Below are 25,884 nucleotides of genomic sequence, written 5' to 3' on the forward strand. Positions count from 1 at the left end.
ATATTTTACTTTGTCTCTCTACCCTCAGCTTTAGGTGTTCCATTTGCACTATGCCACAAAGAAGGTCTGTCTCCATGCTCTTGCAACTCTCCTATGATATTCCACCGTTACTTGATGCTTGTCAGTTTGGTGGTGGGAGGCAGAAGGGACATTCTCTGTTGTTCTGATTCAACTTTAGTCTTAGGTAGACCCTGGGTCTTGGAGATGTGACCTTCTTGGTGTTTCAGGACATATTCCTGCCTCTCCTTTTAGGGCAGAGGGATTTTTCCTGTTCCCTTCCCCCAGCTGTTGTGGGTTTATGCCATTGCCTAAAGGTGACACTGTTTGTTGCCCCCCATATGGGAGATAAGGGAGAAGATCTTGCTGATTTTCTGTCTCCCTCACAGAAGCTGCTGCTCTCCTCCTCCAGGTCTGTGCTATGAAGCATGCTTTTTCAGGGCTCTCACCCATCTTTTTTTCTGCACCCATAGAGTTTGTGAAGAAAAGCCTGCCAGATGTAAACTCTGCCTATATATATGGCTTCCAGGGGTTTCACATTCTCTTGTGAGCTCACATTCAACATCTCCCAATTTCTTAACTCTTCATATCAAATTCTTACTGGTGTGTGGCTGTGTTTGCAACAGATAAGCAACTGCCATCTTTCCTTGTGGACACCTGTCTCTCCTTTATTTTCGGCTATTTGGTTGTCCTTTGCCCTCACTTCTCTGAAGGGTTCAAGAAAATCCTGACCTTGCATTTTGGCTATTTTTTGTTGTTGTGTTATAAGGGTTGGAGCCATGCACTTTTCAACTCTACGTCTTAAGCAGAAACCAGAAAGCTTTTCATTTTTTTCTCTTATTATTATTGATTTCTAAGAATTCTTTGTATATTCTAGATACATATTTTTGCATTAAGAATATTTATTTCCAGTTTGTGGCTTATATTAATACTTGTTTAATTGGTCTCTTGCTGTACAGAAGCTTTAATATTTGATAAGTTCCAATGACAATTTTTTTCTCTTATGTTTAAAGCTGTGTCTTTCCTAAGATTTTTATGTGTTAGTTCCTGAAGATATTCTTCAATATTTTCTTTTAGAAGTGCTACTATAGTTTTAGCTTTTATGCATAGTTTATGACCCATCTTAAATTAATTTTTGTGTGGGGTACAAAAAAACGAATGAGGTTCATTTCCCCCTATATATTTATTCACTTGTTCTAGTACCGCTTATTAAAAAGACTTTCCATTAAATTGATTTGATACCTTTTTCAAAAATTAATTGACCACGTATATGGTTCTATTTCTGAACTCTATTCTGTTCCATTGACCTATTCTTTCTGTCCTCAGACCAATACCATGCTGCCTTTGTTTCTGTAGGTTTATTAGAAATTTTGAAATCAGATAGAGTAAGACCTTCACCTTTGTTCTTTTTCAGTATTGTTTTTATATTCCAGGTATTTTGAATTTCTTTACACATTTTAGAATAAACTTTTCACTTTCTACAAACAAAGCCTTACTAGAATTAGCCTGCATATTAATTAGGGGAGAAGTAACATGTTAACAATATTAAATCTTCCTATCAATGGACATAATATACCTTTTCACTTATTTGAATTTTATTTAAATTCTCTTAGAAATATTTGGTAGTTTCCCTTGTAGAAGATATGAACATCTTCTGTTGAATTGATTCCCAAGTATTTTATCTTTTTTTATTTCTATTGTAAATAGAATATATTTATTATATGTTAATTTTCCATTTGCCAGGATATAAGAATACAATTGATTGTTTTATTTTGACCTTATACCCCATGACCTTTCCAAATTCACTTATTCATTTTGGGAATTTAAGTCAAACCCTAGGATTTTCTATGTAAAAATCAAGTCATTTATCAATGACAACAGTTTAACTCCTTCTTTCTCAATATTTATGGACTTTTAATTTTATGTAGGTTGTTGAATTGACTATGCTCCTATTATAATTTTTAATAGGCTTTACTGAGATAAAACTTGCATATAATAAAATTCATCAATTTTAAAAGTATAATTAAAGAGTTTTGACAAATGTGCAAAATCATGTAATCATCATAACTATGATATAAAACTTTCCATAACCCCCACCAAATCCTCTCAAACCCATTTCCAATAAATTTTTTTTACCCTACCTTGGCTTCTGAGAACTGCTGATCTGCATTCTGTCACTTCATTTTGCCTTTTCCTGAATATTGTATAGAAGGAATTACACATAGATTTTGCATATTTTATCTCTACGAAGAGTATAAACCATAAAATTCAATTTTCTAATTGTTGCTTGAAACCTTGAGTTGTCTTTTAAATAGAGAGGAATAAGAAACATAGCCTGTTCTATTTGCACATATATCCTATTTTTACTATCTTTATTTCTTTTTGCATATCTGAGTTTCCATCTTCTTTGTTTACTTTCAGATGCAGGCTGGGTTTTAGTCATTTGAAAGCTTAATTGGGGCTGGGGGATTTACTTCCATGGTGGCTCATTCATGTGGTTAACAAGTCGATTCCTCTTCACATCAGCATCTTTATGAGGCTGTTTGAGTATCTTCATGTCATGGAAGTTGTCTTCTCTCAGAGTTAGCAATCCAAGAGGTCAATCTAGAATGCTTTTATGACCTTTGAAGTCACATACCTTTGCTTCCACCATATTCTATTTGTCAAATAGATCAAACCTAATTCAGTGGGGGTAGGTGAACTCAGAAGAGCATGAATACCAGAACACAAAGATAAGAGGAGACTGTCTTGGAGTTTGGATACCATATTATATCTTCAAGTTCACCCACCCTTTTTTCTTCGATCTGCACTCTTTCATAAGCTCCTTGAGTGATTTTTTTTTCAGATTTCAGATAATTAGTTTGTTCAATTCCTAAATTTCCAATTGTTTCATTTGAATAGTTTTCATTTTCCTGAAAGGATTATCCATCTATACGCTCATTATGATTTTTTAAAATTATTTGGACATATTTATAATAGCTGTTTTAAATCTTTTGTCTGTGAATACCAACCTGTGAATCATCTTGGGATTGGTTTCTATTGACTAATGTTTGTTTGTTTGTTTTTTAATATAGTTAACATTTTTTTACCACTTCACACATCAAGTGTTTTTCTGTTGTTGTTGTCACTGCTTTTTATCATTTATTTATTTATTTATTGGTATACTCGATTATAAATGATTCTTTGCTGAGATTCTGAAATCTGCTATCTTTATCTTGAAGAGTTTTGTGTGTGTGTGTGTGTGTGTGTGTGTGTGTGTGTGTGTGTGTTTTACACACAGTTAAACTTGGCAGGGCTTATATACCAAACCATGTCTACCTATAGTGAGGAACAGCTAAAACTTCTCAGCTTTCCAACCTTCTAATTATTGCTCTGTACTTTCTGTTGGGTTCCTTGGAGCCTCCTATATGTAAATAGTTCAGAAGTTATCCTAGTATTTGAGCACAGTTTATATGTAGACTTTTGGGATTTTTACACTGTGGTACCTTCTTTCTGGAATGTTTTTCTTATTTTTTAGCCTCTCTGCTAGCTTCGAATTCTGTTTTCTGACGCCTCAAGCTACTAAGATTATGATGCCTACAGAGCCCTCAGAGGAAAAGCCAAATATATGTGCATTTTCTTCAGAAGAGCACCTTTCTTTCATGAGTTATATCATCTCCACTATTCTGATTTTGGTGGTTCTTTGGCACATTTAAATAACTGTTTTTATACTTAGGGATTATAATTGTTATATGCAGGAAGGTTAGTCATACCAGCTATTCTGCCATACCAGAATGAAACTTTGTTCATTCATTTTTGAGTGAGACACAAAACAGCCCATTAAAAGCTTTGGGTCCCTGAGCCTGTTCAGTGATAGGCTTCACTGTAAGGTGTTGACATAAATCAGAATGTTTTGTTGGTGGGATGGTATTCTAATGTTCAGTATTCCTAGGTCCACCTCCTTTTGAGTTGTTTGGTTTTCTCAACGATTTACCCTCCAACTTCCTATATGGTCAGAGATGTGATAGATATAAGCCTACTTTTCAGCATTTGGGGGTCCTATGGGACCCAGAAGTGTCGTTGTTTATTACATGGAGTTTCATAAATCCTTGTTTTCAATATGGTCTCAGCTGTGCCTTGTGATCTAAGACATATTTCATTTTTTGTTCAGCATTTCCAAAGATTAAATTTACTGTTTTTTCCAAGAGTTTGGGAAGTGTATTTTTGCTGTGATGATGGTAGAAGAAATGTAAGGGCCTTCAAGAGCTTCTTATAAAAATGTTCAACCAATGTCTGATTCTCTGTTCCACATTTAGAAGGATCTGGTATTCTAATTCCTGAGCATTTCTGGAATTCTGTAGTAAGAATTAGATTTCTTCTTATTGTCTTCTCCCATTGCAAACCTGGGTTTCAGGTCAACCACCCAATCTTCTAAGTCAGCTGTCATTTGTCCATCCATCCCTGGATTCTAAGATTTGGTTGATATTATTTCTCCCTTCCTTTTTGTGGATATATGCCTTTGTTTATTTTCTGGTCACTTTAGATGATATTTTGTAAGGAGTGAAGATAAATTCCATGAACTTAATTCCTGTTCCACCTGTTTTAAAATATTTATTTTGGTCTTATATTTTTAAATAAAAATAAACTGCATTTATTAAGCCAAATACCCTCTTTTCAAATTTCAGTTAATAGCTCTTCTGCAAAAGTCAGTTATGAAAGCATAGGTGTCAAATGACTAAACTAATGTTGAAAGTAAATATAAACTCTACAGTCACCCCTGTACCATAAAATGGGGTTTTTCTAGCTATTATTGTTCCTTAAAATAGCAGGAAGAAATAGGCTTACCATATCTTTCAGTGTAATATGCCTGCTTTGGGCTTATGTTGGAAAAGACTTGCTCACAACAGACAAGTATCTACATGCAGTGCTGCCACTTCAAGACTAGCCTCGAAGAGGTGCGAATAAAAATGGCCCAGCAACACTTCATGCCCATCCCTCCACTGGTCAGTGTGAGCCAAGGGAAACTCGTTACGTGAGAACTGAGTTTACTGTAGGGTGCTTTATTAGCTTGCTTTGCTTATGAATTTGATTTTTTAATGTAAAGTGAAGATAAGTGAATTCATTCTCTGAAAAGTAACAAGTCATGTGAGCATCTTTAGTCTTTCGGCAAATAATTCAGTATTTAACTGAATTTGTATGAATTTACATATACTTGTGTTTTTTTGGGGGGGGGCATTTGTAGACTGAGCATGTGCTCATCTTCATAAAATTACCTGTAAGGAATTGTTTCTGTATTTATTGTTCATATCCAATCAACTAAGGATCACATTTCTGTCACTAATTGGTTAGATTATTTTTGTTGGTAGTTTACCAATATAGCACAAAAGCTCTTAAGTGTAAGAAATAAATAAATAAATGGGAGAAAGTATTGGACCTTGTTGACTGGTGTTATCAGAAATGGGGATACACTGAGATGAATTTAGTGCATGTTGGAGGAAAGGCAGAAACAAAAGACTAAAAGTAACACCTGTGAATTAAGATTAAATAAAGGGCCTAGAGTTATTTTAGCCAGAAATGAGATGTGATGTAATAACTGTCTTTATATATAAAGATTTATTGCAGAATATAATGACTAATTGCTGTTCATCTCCACTGATATCTGAAAAGAAAAAATTCAAGGGCAGAAATATAAATGACATATATTTAACCAATACTTATAATAATAGCCTGAGGTTGATGGACAGACATTAGAATGCCTGCGATGGGACAAAAGGATGGGGCAGAGCTTTAAATGTAGCAATCTTCTCTGACATGAGTGATGACAGGTCTTGCCTTAGAGAGCTGGACCCGTTGGCTTCCACAGGGCCTTTCCAGGCCTGTAATTCTCTGGGTTCCGTCTGCTGCTAGCCTTCAGAAGCTGAAAGTGAATGAGACACAGCAAGTTTCTGCCTTTTCAGGAGCTCCAACAGTGTCAGAGGAGGCAGTGACTGCAGCAGCACAACAGCATCTTTTCCAACAGAAGACTTCACTCAAAGGTGAGTCAGGTCAACGTGCACAAGGGTGCTGTCTTTTCCTCCAGATTTCACTGGGTCTGGGCACAGGAACCTTGGGGGATAAGCGACCACAGGACACCCTCCCCAGCCACCAATATATAAGCTTTGTTAGAGGGACGAACAAGGGATGGCTGGTTAGCTGGTGGGAGGGACTCGCCACCAGGGCGCTCAAGAAGGGATGAGTTGTGCCAACAGCCAAGTCGCTTTCTCACCTGCTGGGTTGCCAGGATCCATGTGCTCCTAGAGCGCGCAGGGCGCACGCCACTCTCGGAGCTAGCGTCCCGCTGCGCTCGGTCTCTTCCAGGCTCCTGGCTCCCGCGGGAGGGCGCGTGGGATGATGCTCTGGTCCTAGTGCCTTCCCCAAGCTCCTGCATCCGGAGCCGCCCTAAGCCGGCACCGCCGCAGCCACTGCCAGAGAGGGAGAAAGGGAAAAACGGAGGGGGGCTGGAAAGGAAAGGCTCGGCGAAGGGAGGAGGGGAAGTGGAGAGAGAGGGAGCGGAGGGGGAGGGAATCTCTCTCCTTCGCAGTGCCTCCGCCTCTACTCTCTCCGGCTGGCAGCGACTCGGGTCTCCCTCCACACCCTCTCCCAGTTCCTCGCCCCCTTCTCCGCCCACCCTCCCTCCCGAGCGTGCGGAAAGGGAGCCGCAGCTGGAGCGCAGCCGAGGGCGCCGTGGGAGGTGGTGGCGGTGGGCGTGTGCGTGTATGTGAAGGACGCCACCTCCCGCTCCGGCGTTCGCAGGCGGCGGCGGGCGGCGGAGCTTCTTGCTCCGGCAGCGGCAGCGGCAGCGACAGCGGCGGCGGCTTCCGGAGTCCCGCCGCGAAGATGCTCAAAGTCACGGTGCCCTCGTGCTCGGCCTCGTCCTGTTCTTCGGTCACCGCCAGTGTGGCCCCAGGGGCCGGGACCCTCGTCCCGGATTACTGGATCGACGGCTCCAACAGGGATGCTTTGAGCGATTTCTTCGAGGTGGAGTCGGAACTGGGACGGTAAGGCGCGGGGCGGCGGGCTGGGTGTGCGGGGGGCGGCGGGCTGGGTGCGTGTCCTGGACCTGGTGGAGCCCGGAGCCCTGCGCGCGGGCTGGGGCTTCTGGGGAAGTCCGCGACGCGCCCAGGGCTGTCCCTTTCTCAGGGATGTCCCTTCCCCGAAGATGTGGGAGCCGGCCTCCCTGCCCTTTGATTTCTCTCCGCCTAGTGTCAGGGAGAGAACTAAGCACCATTCAAGTGAGAGTCGGGTGTTCCCCGGAGCGCCCAGGCCCGTGCAGCTGCGACTCTCTGGCAGCAACCTGACTCTTCTCCAACCTCCTTCCTCCTCGCCGGCTGCCACTTCCCTTGGGTGACAGCTCCCACCGCACGTGGGCCCAGCTTTTCCAATCGGTGTCTTTGCTCGGAATTATAGCTTGCCAGAGGGTCCTGTTTGTCTAGTTATTTTTTGGGGTGGGGGCGGAAGGTGCCCCTCCAAATCTTGACAGAATTATTAAATTAGATTCTTCCTCCTTCCTCTTAGCAACCTCCCTAAAGCAAGAGGCACTAGAAATTAAACTCAAACACTAGCTTCCCTGCAGTCTGCTCGGAGTGAAGGGGCGAATGAATCATTTAAGAGAGTTGATGGCAGAATAATGAACTGTGTGCCTCTAAAGAAAAAGAAGCACATGGGTCCAAGCAGTGGTAATTAGAAGAGTTTTGCTGCTTTTCTTTCATGTGCTGGAGTGACTTATTTCATTTATGTATGCAAAAAGCCATCTCCCTGGGGGTTGCAGAAATGTCCCCTATCCCTCCTCTAAAGATTGAAATCGGTAGTTTTATCATGTGAATGGTGCCATATGTTCTCATACTTCTATCTATTGAAAATTATTATTTTTTCTTTTCCTTCCTTCCTTTTCCTTTCTTTCCTTTCTATTATCCATAGGTAAGGAGAGTTCTTCTCAACGCTCATTTTAGACTCAGGCCCTTTATGATAGGGAATCTGAAGATATAATTTCAACTGCTGACAAGTTGAAGCTTAATACTACTTTGCAATTTTATTTTCTATTTTCTTTTTGCTGGAAAGAGTTTAGCTAACTGCCAATTTCTTTTCCTTTCTTCCTTCCTTCTTTCCTTCCTTCCCTTCCTTCCCTTCCTTCCTTCCTTCCTTCCTTCCTTTCTTTTTTTTTCATGTCATCAAAGACCACAGTGCAGGATTCTGGATGTTGGTACTTAGTGAAAAGGTGTATGTGTCACCTCCCTCCAATTTGTCACTACTATTAATGGCTCATGGAGTACACAAAGTGTATAAGAAAGGCAATAACTTCTGAATGAAAATTTAGTAGTTTGTCACTGTTTAAAAATGTTCCAAAATATTTGAGCATTGGATAATGCATGCATAAACATGCTGATTTGATCAAGTTTTTCAACGTTCATATGAAGATCTGATGTTCTAGGCATCCACTAGTAAGATGAAAATGAAATGTCTCCTTTCTTAAGGCTTGAAACCTACTATAATTTATGGTGAGCTACAGTGGAGCAGTATAAACTTCTGATTAAAAAGCTAATCTACTTAAAATTGTTTACTTGGTGTTTTAGAAACTATCACCTAGAAGAGGAAGTGCCTGTTGGTGTTACAGGGACTGCCCCACCACCAAGTCTAACTGCTTTCTGAATAACGTTTACCCCAGATGCCTCAACTTGGCTCTGACTTATCATTAGCACTTGTTATCTTTATGAATAAGCTTCACCATCAGGAAACTCAAGAAATTTACTTAATACGAGGAATGGGAAAATGGTTAGAAAAAAATAAACTGCCAATTGTACACATATATGGGCTGGTAGACTCCATAGGAAAAACCTAAGGAATTTGAAGTTGATTTTTTTTTTTTAAAGTGTGGTATTATATTTTGCAGTACATTTTGGAGAACAAATTAAATCAATTACATTTTACTAAGACTCTCACTCTGATACCTAGTGGTTTGATTAGCTTGAAAATCACAGAATTAAAATATTTTGAGAAAACTTGAAATTCTTACTTTTGCTTGTTTTTCAGTAGTTGTGTGTGTTAAATTTTCTGTAGATGGCAGTGTTGGTGAGGTGCCTGCTTACTCCATTTGGTTGAGAATTTGAGAAATATTATCAGTTCAAGATCAAAGGTTTTTTTAAAACCTAAAACATAAAACAATTAGTGTTACAGATATAATTACTATGAATCTGTAAAGCCAGAGAATGCAACAGAATTATAGGTACTGCCTGAGTGACAAAAGTCCTCTTCCTTCCTTCACTAGTGATAAAGTTGAAACAGTAGGTTTCAAGTCTTTACTCTGTCTTGGGTTAACTCTGCCTGAGTCTAAAGCTGAAACATTTAACTTATTAAATAACAAGTTGCCATTAAAATGCTAAGAGAACAATGAATGACCCAGGTGTTTTGTGGTATGGCTGTGGTTAGTTCCAGGATGTAGACAATCCCCACTAGATTAAGAAAATTTCTGAGTAGTTATTCCTTTATTATAATTATCTTTTTTAAGCTGGCGACTCCTAAATTCAAGAACATTGGACACGTAACTGTTAGGGCAACACACCCTGTGGCTGTGTTTGGGAATTTCAAGGAGCTAAAGTCCCAAGGCTATAACCACTGGAACTCCTGGATGATGCTGGCAGCAATGATCTACACGTAGCCATTTAAAACCAGGGCAGAGGTAGTAGCTTTTTTTTTTTTTTTTTTATGATGTGAGTGAGGGGTGGGAATGGGAGTGAGGAGGGTTACTTAAGAGTGTCGGACAAACTAATTAATATGTTCTAAAGTTACATTTCAAAATAGTGCTTCCTTTATAGCGTTTGTCAAAAAGTTTATAAAAATCATGATACACCAACAAATTCATTTTTTCCTAAAAATATGAATTGGGCATGATTCTATTCAGGGCTCCATATCCTAGAGAGTGGTTGGTCCTTTGCCCAGTGATTTGAGAAATTGGCATTTTAATGGCTTTTCCAAGGGAGAAGGGAACCTGTGTCCGGTCCAGACTCTGTCCAGTGGTTTGGCACAAGGACAGGATTTGGCCTGGCCTGCTTTGTGGTGGAGATTTAGCCTCGTGCATCCAAACCCATGTCCTGTTTTCAGTTTTACTTCCCACCTTTTGTTTCTGTCTGCTGTATGAGATTAAAAGAATGTTTGTAATTAAAAGAACTAGATGTAGTCTCATATACAAAAATTCAAGAAAACCTAGTGAAAGATAATTAGGACAAAAGAAGAAGAGTATGTTAAATTATTTTGCAATCAATTTTTTAAAATTTCCATTCCACTTAACTGTAGCTTCTTTCAATCTGACAACCTGATCCACAATTAAAAAAAATGCATTTGTATGACAATCTTATTGAAGCATATTATATAGGATCCCTTGCTATATGCATTATTCCTCAGGAACCAAACAGATTTAGATAGTGAGACATATGTGTGCATAAAATGAAAACAGTGTGTGTGTGTGCGTGTGTGTGTGTGTGTGTGTTTAAACTGGAAACATGTTTCATAATGCAATGTTTATTCTTATTAGCAAAATGTACTCTAATATTTCCTATTTTATGCTGTTTGATTTTATTCTATTTAATTAAAAAATATTGGTTGAATCATGTGATTTCACATCCCATTAATGGGGTGACTCAGTTTGAAAAGTGATGTTTTAGATCATAAATCAGAGTATGCCAGATTAAAGTATGAGACAGAGTCCTTTTGAAAAAATGCCCTGCAAACCAATTGGTAACACTGAATGGTCTCCATTGGCGCAGCTCTGTAGAGAAAAGTACTCCTCGTTTGCCACCAAGTCATTATTCGGTTTCCCCTTTTAAACATTTTAGTAAAGCTCCCGTGTCTCCCCAAGATCTGCTGGATGCACTGCTCTGGAATGGCTAAAGAGGGCAGGAGGCTAGACCAGGACATGTTCACTGTAGAGTAGAGAATTCGGAGGCCTGAGCAGTGGTGTATTCCACTTGGTACACAGAACTCTGGCCCCAGGCAATAAATACCAAATGCTTCCTGTAAGGAAACATGAAAAGTGTGAGTTTTCTAGTGGAAAGGATCCAGCCTGTGCTCCTGGCTGGTGAGGAATCAGATGCTCTCTTTTCCCTTTCCCTTTCCCCTTTGCCAGTACTCCTCATGCCCTTAGTTCCCCTCCCCATCGCTCCCCGACACTGTCTTTTAGGGCCTCACGGGCTCTCCAAGGTATATGCTGGTGGCTACAGATCGCCTGCCACCCACACTACACTTAGTATCTTAAGCTCTTTTGGGTATGGTATGTTTTTTTGTCTGACTAGGAATTAAAAATACAACTGTTTGCTCCCTCTTTTGTTCTCTGCGCATCTGATTCTTTTCTCAGGCTGTTGACTCAGGAGCAACGTGGGATTGCAAGTAGGAGAATAGAAACTGGGGCTGCACAGGCTCTTTCCGGGAACACTGGACTGCAAGCTTCTAGAAGGCAGTCTATGGATTTGACTGGTTTACTATTGTGTGCTCATCACCTGGCACGGTGCTCAGGACTCAGCTGGTGCTTAACGAATGGTTTTAAAGAGAGAGAATGAATGATAACGAAATGGGCCAGGCACGGTGGGCATGCCCCCTTCCTCTTCTTTGAGATTTGGTCTCCATTGGTCCTGACGTGATGCTTTCAGTCCTAGTGACCCCAGGGAAAGAGAAATCCCATGACTTGTTTATTCTCTCTCTAAAACTTGTGTGACCATGACCCTAATTTCACTCAGCAGTCGGTTTCCTTTCTTCACAGCGAGAGTATTGATAACTGCCACCTCTGTTGCTTGTAGGTGTTGAAAATAATGATGCCTTTCTGTTGGTAGAATTTTGTGCCTCTGAAATGAAAGGGATGCAGTTTCACCTTCACTATCATTTTAACCACAGGCGTGTCAGAATTAGGAGTTAAATCAACTTGAACTTAAAGGCATGAAGGCATGAAATGCCTCCCAGCTATACCAACCACTGAAGTTAATACATATTAATTGCTGAATTTGGAAATACACTCATTATAAAGAGACTTAAAGTCAAGTAAAGACTAGGATACAATCATTACTTTAAAAATACGCTATTTTTCCATATTTAAATACTGTTGCAATTGTAAAAAATAACTCCTAATTTGGAGAAAAAAAGACACAGGTGCCATCTGCTTCTAAACTGTTCTGGAGAACTTTACTTGGAAAAAAAAAAAGAGATAGAGAGAAAGAGAAAGAAAGCACTAACCACAACATAGCTTCAAAGAACTTTCTTGTAAACACTTTACCCTCAGACATATATGTGTGGTTTATGTGTTTGCACTAATACAATTGAGAATGAAGTACAGAGTTATAGCCAAGTAAACTGTTTCAACTACTAGTTTTTTTATATTAATGATTTTTTGGAGAGGGGGACTAGCTTGAAAAGTAGTTTTCTTTAGACTCCCTTTTGGTAAAGCTAACATATCCAGTAAAAATATTGAATTTTTAAAATTTCAAGGTCAGGTTTATTCTGCAAAATATATTTGAGTCAAGTGAATCATATAATTCAATTCAAAGAGTAACTTTACATGAAATTAAAAGCAGCTAAAATCAAGGTTTTAGTCAAATTATATTCATCTTTATCTTAATTATTTTTCCCTATTTGATAATGCAGGATCATTTGAAAATTTCATAACTCCAATGGTTTAATTAGGAAGTTAAATTTAAATATTGATAGCATAGTATTAGCATGTAAAGGACATGGACTGTACTATACAGTCCATTTTTTAAAATTCTAATTGCTAATGGAGGGCCATGATTGTGTGGGAACGTACATAGTGTAAGATGTGGATGGGGGATTTTCCTCAGTAATCTTATCAGAGGCAAAGATCAAATAGGGACAGGAGCAGTGCTGGACAGAGGGTGATTTATAAAGATGGGCAAAGAGTAGTTTGTGTAGTGCCTTCTCTTTTCTCTTAAAGAAAGGGTTTCTTCAAGCTTGGCACTCTGGACATTTGGGGCCAGATAATTCTTTGTTGTGGGGTCTCTGTGCGTTGTAGGATGTTTAGCAGTGCCCCCAGCCTCTACCCACTAGATGCCAGTAGCAGCCCTCCCCGAACTTGTGACAACCAAAAATGTCTCTAGACGTTGTCAAAGGTCTCCTACTTATCTCCCCTTTCCTGTTGAGAACCACAGTCTCAGAAGCTCAAAGCTTGGCTTTTACGTGAGTTTCTTTTAGTTCTGTAGATACTTAACAACAGGGAGGTTAATGGATTAAAATTATTTGGTTTTATTGAGTATCTGCTGTATCCAAATGTTTCTCCCATGTCTAGGTAATACCATTAAGATTTATGTCATATGTGCATACCACCTTACTCTAATTTACTTAAAATTTTTGTTTAAGTCACCTCACTTTTGTTAACCTAAATTTACTTATCAAGAATACTCATTTTTATTAAATTGAAAACCAGTATTCATACCATAAATAGAAACAAATTATAAAAATACCTTGCAATAAAAACAAAGCATTTTTATTAAACTGTAGTGAGAAATGTTTAACTGTAGAAAGTTCCAAGCCTGAGGATTGTTCTCTCTTTGTTATAAAGGAGATTATCAAAGATTAGCAGGCTTAAAATCAGAGTAGCACAAATTGAGATTTTCTTCCTGATGTAATCAGGACCATTGAAATGATGTTCTTGTTTGATTCCTTGTTATTTAATTCCATGCTTTTGTGCCACCTATAAAGTCCTGTTACAAGTCTGACCTTTTGAATAAGTATGAGTTAGTCAATTTATGTTGGTAGTATATGTGTGCATGTGTCTGTGTGTGTGTTAAGGGGTGAGGGGGCTAGAGTATGAATGAATGTGTTGAATATAACACTATTTGGCCTCCAAATGTGTAGTTTACTAATAATAAGGCATCAACAATAATTTTAATGTGAGACAAATAGATAAATAAAACTAATGCAAGATAGAGATAATAGAACCACTGCAGTCTTTATGACTCAGTCAGTGATTATTCCAGCTGGGAGGATTGAGGTGTCTTCCTAGGAGGGGTGGACCTTGAAAGCTGGTAGGATTTTAAAAGATAGAGTTTAGCGGAAGGGCATACCAGGTGGAAAGTGCATTCTACAAAAAGACAAAAACTGACAGAAAAATGGAGGATATACGTTTTATTTTGCAAACATTACAAAACATGACCATTGTCATGGAGATAAAGTTAGGAGGATAAGTTGATGTCAGATCAAAGAGAGCATGTTAAAAAAATGACTATATCTATATCAATTGCAAACAAAGAAAATAACCATTACGAGGGTGAAAAGTGGCTATGGGAGCAGCCGTGAGACTCTGAACTTGCCATTAACCCATAAACCTGGGGAGGGGGATAACAGAGAATTTACTGTTTGTTAAAAAAAGAAAAAGAAAGAAAGATGAGAGAGGGAAGGAAGGAAGGAAGGAAGGAGAGAGAGAAAAAGAAAAAAAGAAAGAGAAAGAAAGAAAGGAAAAGAGAGAAAGAGAGAAAGAAGGAAGGAAAGAAAGAAAGAAAAAAAGAAAAGAAAGAAAGAAAAAAGAAAGAAGAAAAAGAAAGAAAGAAAGAAAGAAAGAAAGGAAAGAAAAAGAAAAAAAGAAAAGAAAAAGAAAAAAGAAAGAAGAAAAAGAAAGAAAGAAAAGAAAGAGGAAGAAAGAGGAAGAAAGAGGAAGGAAGAGGAAGGAAGGAAGGAAGGGAGGGAGGGAGGGTGGGAAGGAGGGAGGGAGACAAACCACCTCCCACAGCCTATGATGAGACAAGAAAGGGCAAATGTGGGACTGAGGGGACTGAGATCAGTTACCTAGACTTGGTAAAGAGCCCATCATGGGACGGACAGTTAATATTTTAGGCTTTGTGGGCCATATGCTCTGTGTGCCAACTGTCAACTCTGGGATGGTTGCGTGAAAACAGCAATAGACACACAGAAACAAATGCACATGGCTGTGTTCCAATGAAACTTTATTCATAACAGTGAATTTGATCTTCATAAAATTTTTACATTGCAAAGTATTATATTTTTCTTTTTTCTTTTTCTACTTTTTCTTTTTATTAAAAAAAAAATTTAAAGACATGAAAATTATTCTTAAGTTGCAGACTGTACAAAAACAAGAAACCCTTAGCCCATGGCTTGCAGAATTCTCACCTAGATCTGTCAAGCTAAAATTCTGGCTTCTCCTCAGTTACCTGAATTCAGCTTACAAGACTTCATTTATTAGAGGAACTACCTTGAATTTCCCATACACTTTGAAATTGTCAACCTGACATTACTTTTAAGGTGGCACAACCTTCAAATGCCTACTCATCTTTTGTATACATCTATTGCAATTGTAACAGTTACAGTTCTTTCCTATGTAACATGTTGGCTAGCTCCATTTGTCATTCATATTTTTGAAAATGGAGAAGCTTTACATGAAGTGTATTTAAATTAATTTCCATACCATGATCAACGTTCACAACCAAAGACTATTTATTAGAGGGTAATTTATTTTGTGTATAATAATTAAATAGGTTTCAAGTTGATCGTTTTTCTATTATATTTGAAATAACATTTACTTATGAAATAATATGCTAAAAACTATTGATAAAAGATTTGTCTCTAGTAAAGTTTAAATAATTATTTTTTTCCATTTAATAATATTATCTGCATGTTAAATAAGCCTTCAATATGCCAAGTATATATCTCAGATGGTCCTTAAATTGGGACCCTATTTACATAAGCAATCTCTTGAAAAAATAGAATTATTCTTTTCTTTTTATTTTGAATAGACGTTAGGACTCAACTAAAGTAGTCACTTACATTTTGATTAAAGCCGAGTTCTCCAAAGTGGATGTCCACATCCAGGGTGTGTGTAATATACTAGGGTGCTAGAGGAAAGCATTAGAAAATCTGTTTTTCTTAATTTTTGCTTTTAATTTTTGTTTTTGGATGTTTTTATTTTTATTTTTTTATTTAATTTTTAAAAATTTTTTTTAGGCAAGGCGACCCTTGGTTGACCTCACAGATTGCAAGGACCTTGTCAGCTTACAATCCCTTATTTTTTTGTTTTTTTATGCCTATAAGCACCTGGTCTTCCTAGGTGGTCTCTCATTCAAGTACTAACCATGCCCAACCCTGCTTAGCTTCTGAGATCAGATGGGATTGAGCTTGTTCAGGGTAGCATGGCCATAGACTTGTTTTGGGATGTTTTTAAAAAGCATGCTACATATTGGTTCAGTAGCACATGTTTAGCATTTATAGGTACATAAGTATACATAATGGGAGAAGCATGTGCTCAAAACATCTTGTTGGATGATTATTGCATCAAAGAATGGTAGTTATAAGTGGATACTGAATAAAAATTTTTACTTAATTTAAATAACAGTCTACTGTATGAAAATGACTTAAAAGCATATATATATATCAAAATACAAACAAAAAAGAAATCATATTGCAAAGTGTGTCTTTGTACAGAAAAGGGAAGTGGGTATATAGGTGCACTTGTTATGCATTTTAAGATGACCTGATAAAAGGTTTTGATAAGAACTTACTGCCATTGTAACCAAAAAAGTCACAGAACAGAAAACAAAAAGAAGAAAGGAATACAGCTTGCTCATCAAGCAGAGGGTTAAATGAATTTTGTTTTTCTTTGTCGTTGAACCCCAAATTCATATTATTTTGTAAGAGCCTCAATTTTAACATGCCTAACGTACTTTATGGTTACTTTTGACAATTGCTGTCTTAGGCAGATGTCTGCTTTGATCTGAAGTTTTGGTGGGCAGCACTTGAAGAGTTCTGGGCATTAGTGCCAGAATGTCAAGTTTAACCCTGTTAACAAATGCATCGTCATCACTCAATTACTTCTTAAGTCGTGCTTCAGGGTGATATGGTTGAAAACCTAACCGGGTACAAAAATATTCCTTAAAAAATAAAAAAGGCTTGAACAACCCTCTGATTGGAATAGTCTGCTGAAAATGTAATGGATATGACATGTTCTTAACTATTTTCTCTGCCAGTTTATAGTAGCATTCTTTGTTAAAAGTATACTTTCTTTTGATTTATGATTATGACTATGATTATAGTCAGAATTTGACTAATATTACAAACCAGAACAAAGAAGAGAAAGGAATAGCAGATCTGCAATTACATTCACACATTTATTTTTACCTACAATGCAGTATTTAAATGATTTCTCCCTACTTTAAGTCTTTATGTACTGTTTAATAGGGACCTTGGCTTGCGTTTCACCCTTCATTGCACTTTTTATCTTGATCTGCCTTACTTGTACTGTCTTGAAAGGGACAGGTAGTTTGTGACTGTTTTAACTTAGTAAGTGACAACCTTCCATTTGGGACTTTAACAGATGTACAAAGTGGTTCTTCAGCAGTGACAACTAATCAGTCCAAGTTTAATCTTTGACAGACTGTAAATATACTGCTATCTGTTCATTCAAGTGAATCATGTATTTCCAAAGCTCCCTGTCAGGACAATCACTGAGAAAATAGCACTATGTTATTAAATGTGACTTAATTCAAAATATGTAATTCAATAAATCGGCCTGGCCTAGAGCATTCAGTCATAGTAGGCCTCTGAAGAGTTATCGTATGAGTGGAAATATTTTTAGTGGCTCCTATGGGACTCTGGGTCCTTCCTCTTTTTTTTCCTCCCCTTAGTGTGAACATGTAAGCTAATAAAAATGTTCAGTGAGGTAAACTCTTGAGAAGTTCTCCTGAGAGTAACCTGTAACTGAAAGCGAACTAAAAACAATAAACAGAACTTGTCATGTGTGTGTATGATACATTAGTGAAATGGAAAGCTGAGGAAATTATCAGGGTAAGCCATCGCAAACCAATACAGTGTTTTTGTATCTTGAAATACTGAGGAAATGGAATGTTAGGGCTGAGCTGAGGCCCCAGGGGCAGCTGAGGTTCTGGCCCTGGCCGGGATGGGAAAGCAGAGCGCTGGTCCCGGCTTGAGCTGGCAGGTGGTGGAGGGGTGTGATCCTCAGGAAGCTGCAGCTCAAGGGAAGAGTTAGGCAAGAACTGCTCAGAACTGCTTCAAGGCTGAGGCAGCAACCAGGCTATTCTGGACAGCTGAGTCGGTGGGGGTGAGTAAGGCAAGAACTAAGACAAAAACCGAGGGAGATGATACAGGATGCAGATAGGAAAACAGGTAGGATAAAATTGCTACATAATGGCTGTGTACCTTTGGGCATAACACTGAACTTCACTGAGCCTCATTTGTAAAATGATCATGGTCGTATGTCCTTCCCAAGTTTGCTATGACGATGAAATGAGATCACTTATGTATGTAAAAACATTTAGCTCCATAGCTGGCACAGAAGCTTACTATTTCTAAGACAGGGCACAGGTGGGAGATAGGGGATATTGATTCGGAATTAGGTCTGTATAGAGGGAATACTAAGTCCAGTTTACATGTCCCGTTTAGCCATCTGACCCCAACTTGCTTGCCCAACCAATTGTCCACCACTTCTGATTACCAGCCTGGAGTGTTTACCAGGAGCTTGATATTGTGGTTTTACTGTCGTATGTGTATTGCTAATTATTTCAATAATATAACAAGGTGATCATCACCAGCACCATTTTTCAGATGAGGATAAGGCTCAGAATGGTCAAGCAGCTTGTCTAAACTCACACAGCTGGGAATGAGAGTGGAGCTGAGATTCGAGCTCGGTATTGTCAGACTCCGGTGCTTGTTCTCTTTCTACAATATCTCCCTAGGCCTCAAGGATCCCTCATGGATCAAATCTGTGTAGTGTGCATAAAACTTTCTTAGACTGAAATGCCTTTGCCCTTTTAATTCCTCCAGAATAGCCATCCTACCTCCCAGGCAGAAGATTTTTCCCACTTCTTGGCTCTCTGGTTGTTCCATGTTTATTGTCTTACAGGTAAATAAATGCTTTGTGGTCTTCACCAGAGAATCTGCTCCTCTGGTGGAGAAATGCTGTATCTTATCCATCTTTTATCTCCATTACTGAGCCTATTCTTCAGCCTCCTGCCTGTCCCCCATAAGTGCTTAATAAATATTTGCGAAATAGTGAGTAAATGAATAAATGTTAGGTGAACAGCTGCAGAAAAATGAGCAGGACTTAAATCTCTCTTTCTTCAGGATATTTTCCCTACACAGCCCTCTCCTAAACCAGCACTCTGTGAAATTACTTATTGAATACCTGTGGCCATCTCTTTGAAATGTAAGCTGTTAGGGGCCAAGCCTCTGTTCACTGCTGTGTCCCCAGCACCTAGAGCAATGCCTGGATGCAGTGAGCAGCACTCAGTAAATGTTTGTTGTGTGAGTCAGTTGTACCTGCAGAGCTTCTGTAATTGAAAGTCTTTTGAAACTCAAGGGGCTCTTTTATCCGTCTGTACTCTCTTAAAGGGCTCCCATCTCTGAGTGATTGGGAATAATATTACCATTTGTGATTAGATCATTTACCTCTAAGGCCCCATCTAGCCACAAGTATCGGCACATCTGTGTTTTCTTCCAGCTGAATTCCCTGGATGATTACCTTGGCTCTTTACTGTGTATTCAGGAGACAGAGCAACTTTTGGAGTAAGTGGGGGATCTAAGCTGCAAAGACTTTGTAAATGTATGACTAAGTCCTTGAATAATTTTATTTTTATTTTGTACTTTTAATTTTTCATTTATTTATTTTTAATTTTTATTTTTCAATTGGAGTTGACATTCCCTTTTCTCCACATCTTTGCCAACACTTGTTTTTTGATTTATTGATGATAGCCATTCTGATAGGTGTGAGGTGATATTGTGGTTAGTGACACTGAGCATCTTCTCATATATCTATTGACCATCTGTATGTCCTCTTTGTAGAAATGCCTATTCAGGTTCTCGGCCCATTTTTTAATTGGATTTTTTTGGGGGGGGCGGGGTTTGGTATTGAGTTGTATGAGTTCTTTATAAATTTAGGATTCAACTCCTTATCATCTGATGTATCATTGATGAATATATCTTCTCCCATTCAGCAGGTTTTCTTTCATTTTGTTGATAGTTTCCTTTGCTGTGCAAAAAAAACCTTTTTAGTTTGTTGTAGTTCCATTTTTTTTCTTTTGTTTCCCTTGCCCAAGATGTGTCAGAAAAAAATATTACTAAGAGCAATGTCAGAGAGTTTGCTGCCTATGTTTTTTTCTAAGAGTTTTATAGTTTTGGTTTTTACACTTAAATCTTTATTCCATTTTGAGTTTATTCTTTCTTGTATATGGTATAAGAAGGTAGTCCAGTTTCATTTTTTTATCTTTCTACTTTTCCCAGCACTATTTAATGTCTATTCTGTTCCATGATCTGTGTGCCTGTTTTTACTCCAGTGCCATGCTGTTATGATTACTATAGCCTTGTAGTATAGTTTGATATCAGGTAGCATGATACCTCCAACTTTGTTCTTCCTTCTGAAGGTTGCTGTGGCTATTTGAGGTCTTTTATAGTTCCATATAAATTTAGGATTATGTGTTTTAGTTCTGTAAAAATGCCATTGGTATTTCGATAGAGATTGCACTGAATCTATAGATTGCTTTGAGAAGTATGGCTATTTTAATGACGTTGATTATTCCTGTCCATGAACACGATGTATGCTTCCATTTATTTGTATCGTCTTCAATTTCTTTCTTCAATGACTTCAACTTTTCAAGTACAGATCTTTCACCTCCTTGGTTAAATTTATTCCTAGGTATTTCATTTTTTGATGCAATTATAAATGGGATTATCTGAATTTCTCTTTCTGATAGTTCATTATTGGTGCATAAAAATTCAATGGATTTCTGAATATTGATTTTTGTATCCTGCTACTTTACTAAATTCATTTATCAGTTCTAACAGTTTTTTGGTGGACTCTTCAAGGATTTCTATATATAGTGTCATGTAATCTGCAAATAAATAGTTTTACTTCTTCCTTTCCACTTTGGGTGACATTTTTTTTTTCTTTCTGATAGCTATAGCTAGAACTTCCAATATTCTGTTGAATAAAAGTGATAAAAATGGATATTCTTGTTTTGTTCCTGATCTTAAGAAAAATGATTTTAGCATTTCCCTGTTGATTATGAGGTTAACTGTGGGTTTATCTTATATGGCCTTTATTACATTGAGGAATGTTCCCTCTATTCCCACTTTGCTGAGAGTTTTTATCATAAATGAAGACTAGATTCCGTTACACACCTTTTCTGCATCTGTCGATATGATCATATCATTTTTATCTTTCAATTTGGTAATATGGTGTATCACATTAATTGATTTGCAGATTTTTATACCAAACTTGCATTTCCGGAAAAAATCCAGCTTGATCATGGTGTATGATCTTTGTAATGTATTGCTGAATTCGTTTTGCTAATATTTTGTTGAGAATTTTTACATCTATGATAATTTGAGATATCAGCCTGTAATTTTCTTCTTTTGTAATTTCTTTGTCTGGTTTTGGAATCAGGGTAATGGTGGGCTTATAAAAAGATGTTGGGAGCCTTCCATCCTCTGGAATTTTTTGGAATAGTTTGAGAAGAATAGATGTTAGCTTTTTTTTGAATAAATTCTTTGGTAAAATTTATGTGTGAAGCCATATAGTCCAGTACTTTGTTTGTTGAGAGGTTTTTGATTACTAATTCAATTTTGTTAGTAGTAATCAGTTGTTTTAGAGTTTCTGTTTCTTCTTGACTCAGTCTTAGAAGATTGTATGTTTCTAGGAAGGTATCCATTTCCTCCACATTGTCCAGTTTGTTGGCATGTAATTGCTCATAGTGTTTTCTTATAATACTTTGAATTTCTGTGAAGTCAGTTGTGACTTCTCTTTCATTTCTGATTTTATTTAGTTGGGTCTTCTCTTTTCTTGATGAGTCTGGTTAAAGTTTTATCAATTTTGTTTATCTTTTCAAAGAACTAGCTCTTGGTTTCATTGATAGTTTGTATTTTTTAGACTTATTTTGTTTATCTCCACTTTGATATTTATTGTTTTCTTCCTTCTACTCACTTTGGGCTTTGTTTGCTGTTTTTTTTCTAGTTCCTTTAGGTGTAAGGTTAGCTTGTTTATTTGAGATTTTTCTTGTTTTTTGAGGTACGCTTATACTGCTATGAATTTCCCTCTTAGGACTGCATTCACTGTGTTCCACAGATTTTAGGTCATCGTGTTTTCATTTTCATTTGTGTCAGGGGATCTTCTGATTTTTTTACTTTATCTCATTGTTAACCCATTCATTATTTAGTAGCCTGTTATTTAGCCTCCATATGTTGTATGTTTTTTGGTTTTGTTTTATTTTTGTTTTTGTTTTGTAATTGATTTCTAATTTCATATCTTTGTGGTCAGAGAAGACACTTAATATGATTTCAGTGTTCTTGAATTTACCGAGACTTGTTTTGTGGCCTAACATGTAGTCTATCTTGGAAAATGCTCCACATGAACTTGAGATAATATAAATTCTGCTGCTTTGCGGTGAAACACTCTACAAATATCAATTAATACATCTGGTCTAGCATGTCATTTAAGGCCACTCTTTCCTTGTTGATTATCTGTCTGGAAGATATGTCCATTGGTGTTATAGTTTTCTATTATGACTGTATTACTGTCAATCATTCTCTTTCTGTTGGTCAATATTTGCTTTACATATTTAGATGCTCCTATGTTGAGTGCATAAACATTTACTAGAGTCATAGCCTGTTGTTGGATTGATCCCTTTAACATAATGTAACATCCTTCTTTGTCTCTTATAACCTTTGTTTTAAAGTCTGTTTTGTCTGATATAAGTGTTGCTACTTCAGCTTTTTTTCATTTCCATTTACATGAAATATCTTTTTCCATCCCTTTACTTTCAACCTGTGTGTGTCTTTCGATCTGAAGTGGGTCTCTTGTAGACAGCATATGCATGGTTCTTGTTTTCTTATGCATTTAGCTACCCTATGTCTTTCAATTGGAGCATTTAATCCATTTACATTTAAAGTGACTATTGATAGGTATGTAGTTAATGCCATTTTATTATTCATATTTATGTCCTCCCACTTTTTCTTTTGAAAAAAGTCCCTTTAACATTTCTTATAATACTGGGTTGGTGGTGATGAATTCCTTTAGCTTTTTCTTGTCTGGGAGCTCTTTATTTCTCCTTCAATTTTAAATGATAGGCTTACTGGATAGAATATTCTTGGTTTAGGATAGAGTATTCCTTGCTTTTCATCACTTTGAATATTTTCTGTCACTTCTTTCTTCTGATCTACAAAGTTTCTGTTGAGAAATTAACTGACAATCTTATGGGAGTACCCTTGTAAGTAAGTAGTTATCTTTTTCTTGTTGCTTTTAGGATTCCCTTTGTGTCTTTAAATTTTGCCATTTTGATTGTGATGCATCTTGGTGTGGTCTATTTGGGACTCTCTGTACTTCGTGAACTTGTATATCTATTTCCTTCACCAGGTTAGGGAAGTTTTCAGTCATTATTTTCTCACATAGGTTCTCAATCCCTTGCTATCTCTCTTTTCCGCTGGTACCTCTATGATGCAAATGTTGTTACCCTTGATGTTATCCCAGAGGTCTCAAACGATCTTCATTTTTTTTAATCTCTTTTCTTTTTGTTGTTCTGATTGGGTGTTTTTTGCTACCTTATCTTCTCAATCGCTGATTCAGTCCTCTGCTTCATCCAATCTATTGTTGATTCCTTCTAGTGTATTCTTCATTTCAATTATTGTATTCTTCATTTCTGACTGGTTCTTTTTTATTGTTTCTATGTCCTTTTTTATGCCTGCTATGGCTTTGATGAAGTTCTCACTAGGACCATCTATTCTTCCCCTACGTTCGTTGAGTGTTTTGAACTCTGTATCTGATAGGCTATTTGCTTCCATTTGATTTATTCCTTTCCTGGAGTTTTCTCCTGTTCTTTCATCTGGGAAATGTTTCCATATTTTCTCATTTTGCTGCCTTTCTGTGTTCATTTCTATGTATCAGGTAGATCTGCTAGATCTCCCAGTCTTAGCTAGGTGGCTTTATGTAGTAGGTGTTCTGTGTGGCCCAGTGGAGCAGTCTACTTGATCATCTGTGCTGGGTGTTCCAGGAGTGTACCTTGTGTCTATTGTATTTGCCCTCATGTTGTAGCTGAGTCTTGATTGCTGTCAATATGTCAGTGAGTAGGATTGACTCTCAAGCTGTCTGGCTGTGAAGATTGGCCAGACCCACAGCATCTGAGTTGCTGTGTGGGGGTTGACCCCATGGAGTGGGCTTGTGTGCCTGTTGAAACCACCCGTTGGGTATGCTGCTTGAGGAGCTAATCAGATGATGTTCTGTTGAGGTCTGACAACAGCTCTCAGGTGTATTGGTTCTGGAGCCCCTGTAGGGCCTCTTGTGCAGGCCAAGGTCAGTTGCTGCCTGTGACTGGCCTGGGGCTACCTGGTAGGAGCTACAAAGCTATTGTGGTTGCTTGCTGCCTGTGCTGCACCTGGATGCATGTGGGAGAGGCCACGCGGTGAATCAAGGCTGGCCTGGGGAAGCTCAGCAAAAGGCCCAGAGCACCCTGAGACCTCAGACTGCCTGCTAGATGCCTTTAAGGCTCAGCAGCTGAAAGATCCTCAAATGGTATGCAAGTTGGGTGAGGAAGGGTCCCAGGGAGTCAGTAGGTTGGGGCAAGTTGTATTCACCAGGTTAGTGCAGATTCAGATTTTGTGCCAGTACTTAGCCTATAGCCACTGGCACATGTGTTCCCAAGGTGCGAGAGCCGAGGCCTGTTGATTCCTGCTGAAGGAGCCTCTTGACAAGAGCACAGGTAGAGCTGATTGCCCAGCCATGAAATTGCCACCATCAATTTGCAAGGTGTGTGGGGCAGGTCCTCAAGGAGTCAGGAGGTGGAGCAAATGGAGCTCTCCAGACCAATGCAGATTCAGATTTGTCCATATGGGGGGAGGGCTCAACACAGGCAAGATGGCGCCCACCTGTAGGCTCAACACAGAGATAATGGTGGTTTCCCCTCTAGCCCTCACCCTCAAGCCACATAAATCAGTCTTTCCCTATATGTCTGTGGTACTTCCTGAGCTGCTGTCCCTTCACCAGAGCCCAGGGTAAGTGCCTGTGAGTGAATGAGTCTGTGCATGAGCCTTATCAGGGGACATCCGGGTTTCCAGCTGCCCTCTGTCTCACCTTAAAGGTCAGAATCTCCACTAGTTTTTACAGCCAAATTCTGTGGGGACTCCTCTCACCTGCACTGGAACCCTGGGCTAGGGAGCCCTGATGGGGGGCTGGGTCCTCTCATTCCTTGGGGGCATCTCTATAGCTAAGATATCTCTTCTGATGTTTAACTGCCACATATGATGTGGGACCAGCCCGTTTCACGTCTCTGCCCCTCCTGCCAGTCTCAATATTACTTCTTCTTTATATCCTTAATCTATTTTGTGTTTTTTAAATGCATCACCTCTTTTCAGAAACACATATTCATTGTTTTATTTGTTCATTTTTCTTCCTTTAGTTGGCCATACCAATGCTGGCAATAGTTGTGAATATCTAGAACAGAATTTAGCAAGAAGAGATGTTTCCTAGCTTTCCCCAGTCCTCTAGTTTTGTTTTTGAAAGGGATCATTCTTTTTTAAAAGCTTGACTTAATCAGTTTGTGACTGTGTAATCGATTAGCAATGTCCTGTAACTCAGTGCTGTAACAGATGCCCTGCCTGACCACAGCTTGGGGAAGGAAAAGCTAAGAGGAGGATTATGGAGGAGGTAAGAACACAGATGGTCTGCTCTGTGTCTACCTTTATTTGAGGATGTTATTTAAAAACCATCTATTGTTTTTCTTTGACAAAAAATATAAATCACTCTTTGACTTAACTTCCAAGTACGGTCATTAACTTTATGTTCATGATTTTTATGCACTGTCAAAATATTATTCTGGAAAATTTGTATTTCCCCATCTCTGTTTTGACAACAGAAGAGTATGGTGAAAG

The 25,884-nt window shown here is 38.3% G+C and overlaps 1 protein-coding gene and 1 pseudogene across 2 annotated transcripts in view; one reads left to right on the plus strand and one right to left on the minus strand.

The window, feature by feature from the left end:
* The first annotated feature begins 6,731 nt into the window (after nt 1-6,731).
* CAMK4 (calcium/calmodulin dependent protein kinase IV) overlaps nt 6,732-25,884 on the plus strand; it is a 182,594-nt gene continuing 163,441 nt past the window's right edge. The window contains exon 1 of one of the 2 annotated variants that reach the window (XM_039848423.1): nt 6,732-7,013. In XM_039848423.1, coding sequence (XP_039704357.1) covers nt 6,853-7,013 — 161 coding nt within the window. In that variant the 5' untranslated portion in view covers nt 6,732-6,852. Of the gene's footprint in view, nt 7,014-10,509; nt 11,528-25,884 lie in introns of those variants that run through there. The other variant, XM_039848424.1, reaches the window with a different exon arrangement.
* LOC120591036 (uncharacterized) lies at nt 16,041-16,160 on the minus strand (annotated as a pseudogene).

Source organism: Pteropus medius, unplaced genomic scaffold, assembly GCF_902729225.1.
Source record: "Pteropus medius unplaced genomic scaffold, Ma_sr-lr_union100, whole genome shotgun sequence".
Taxonomy (NCBI): Eukaryota; Metazoa; Chordata; class Mammalia; order Chiroptera; family Pteropodidae; genus Pteropus; species Pteropus medius.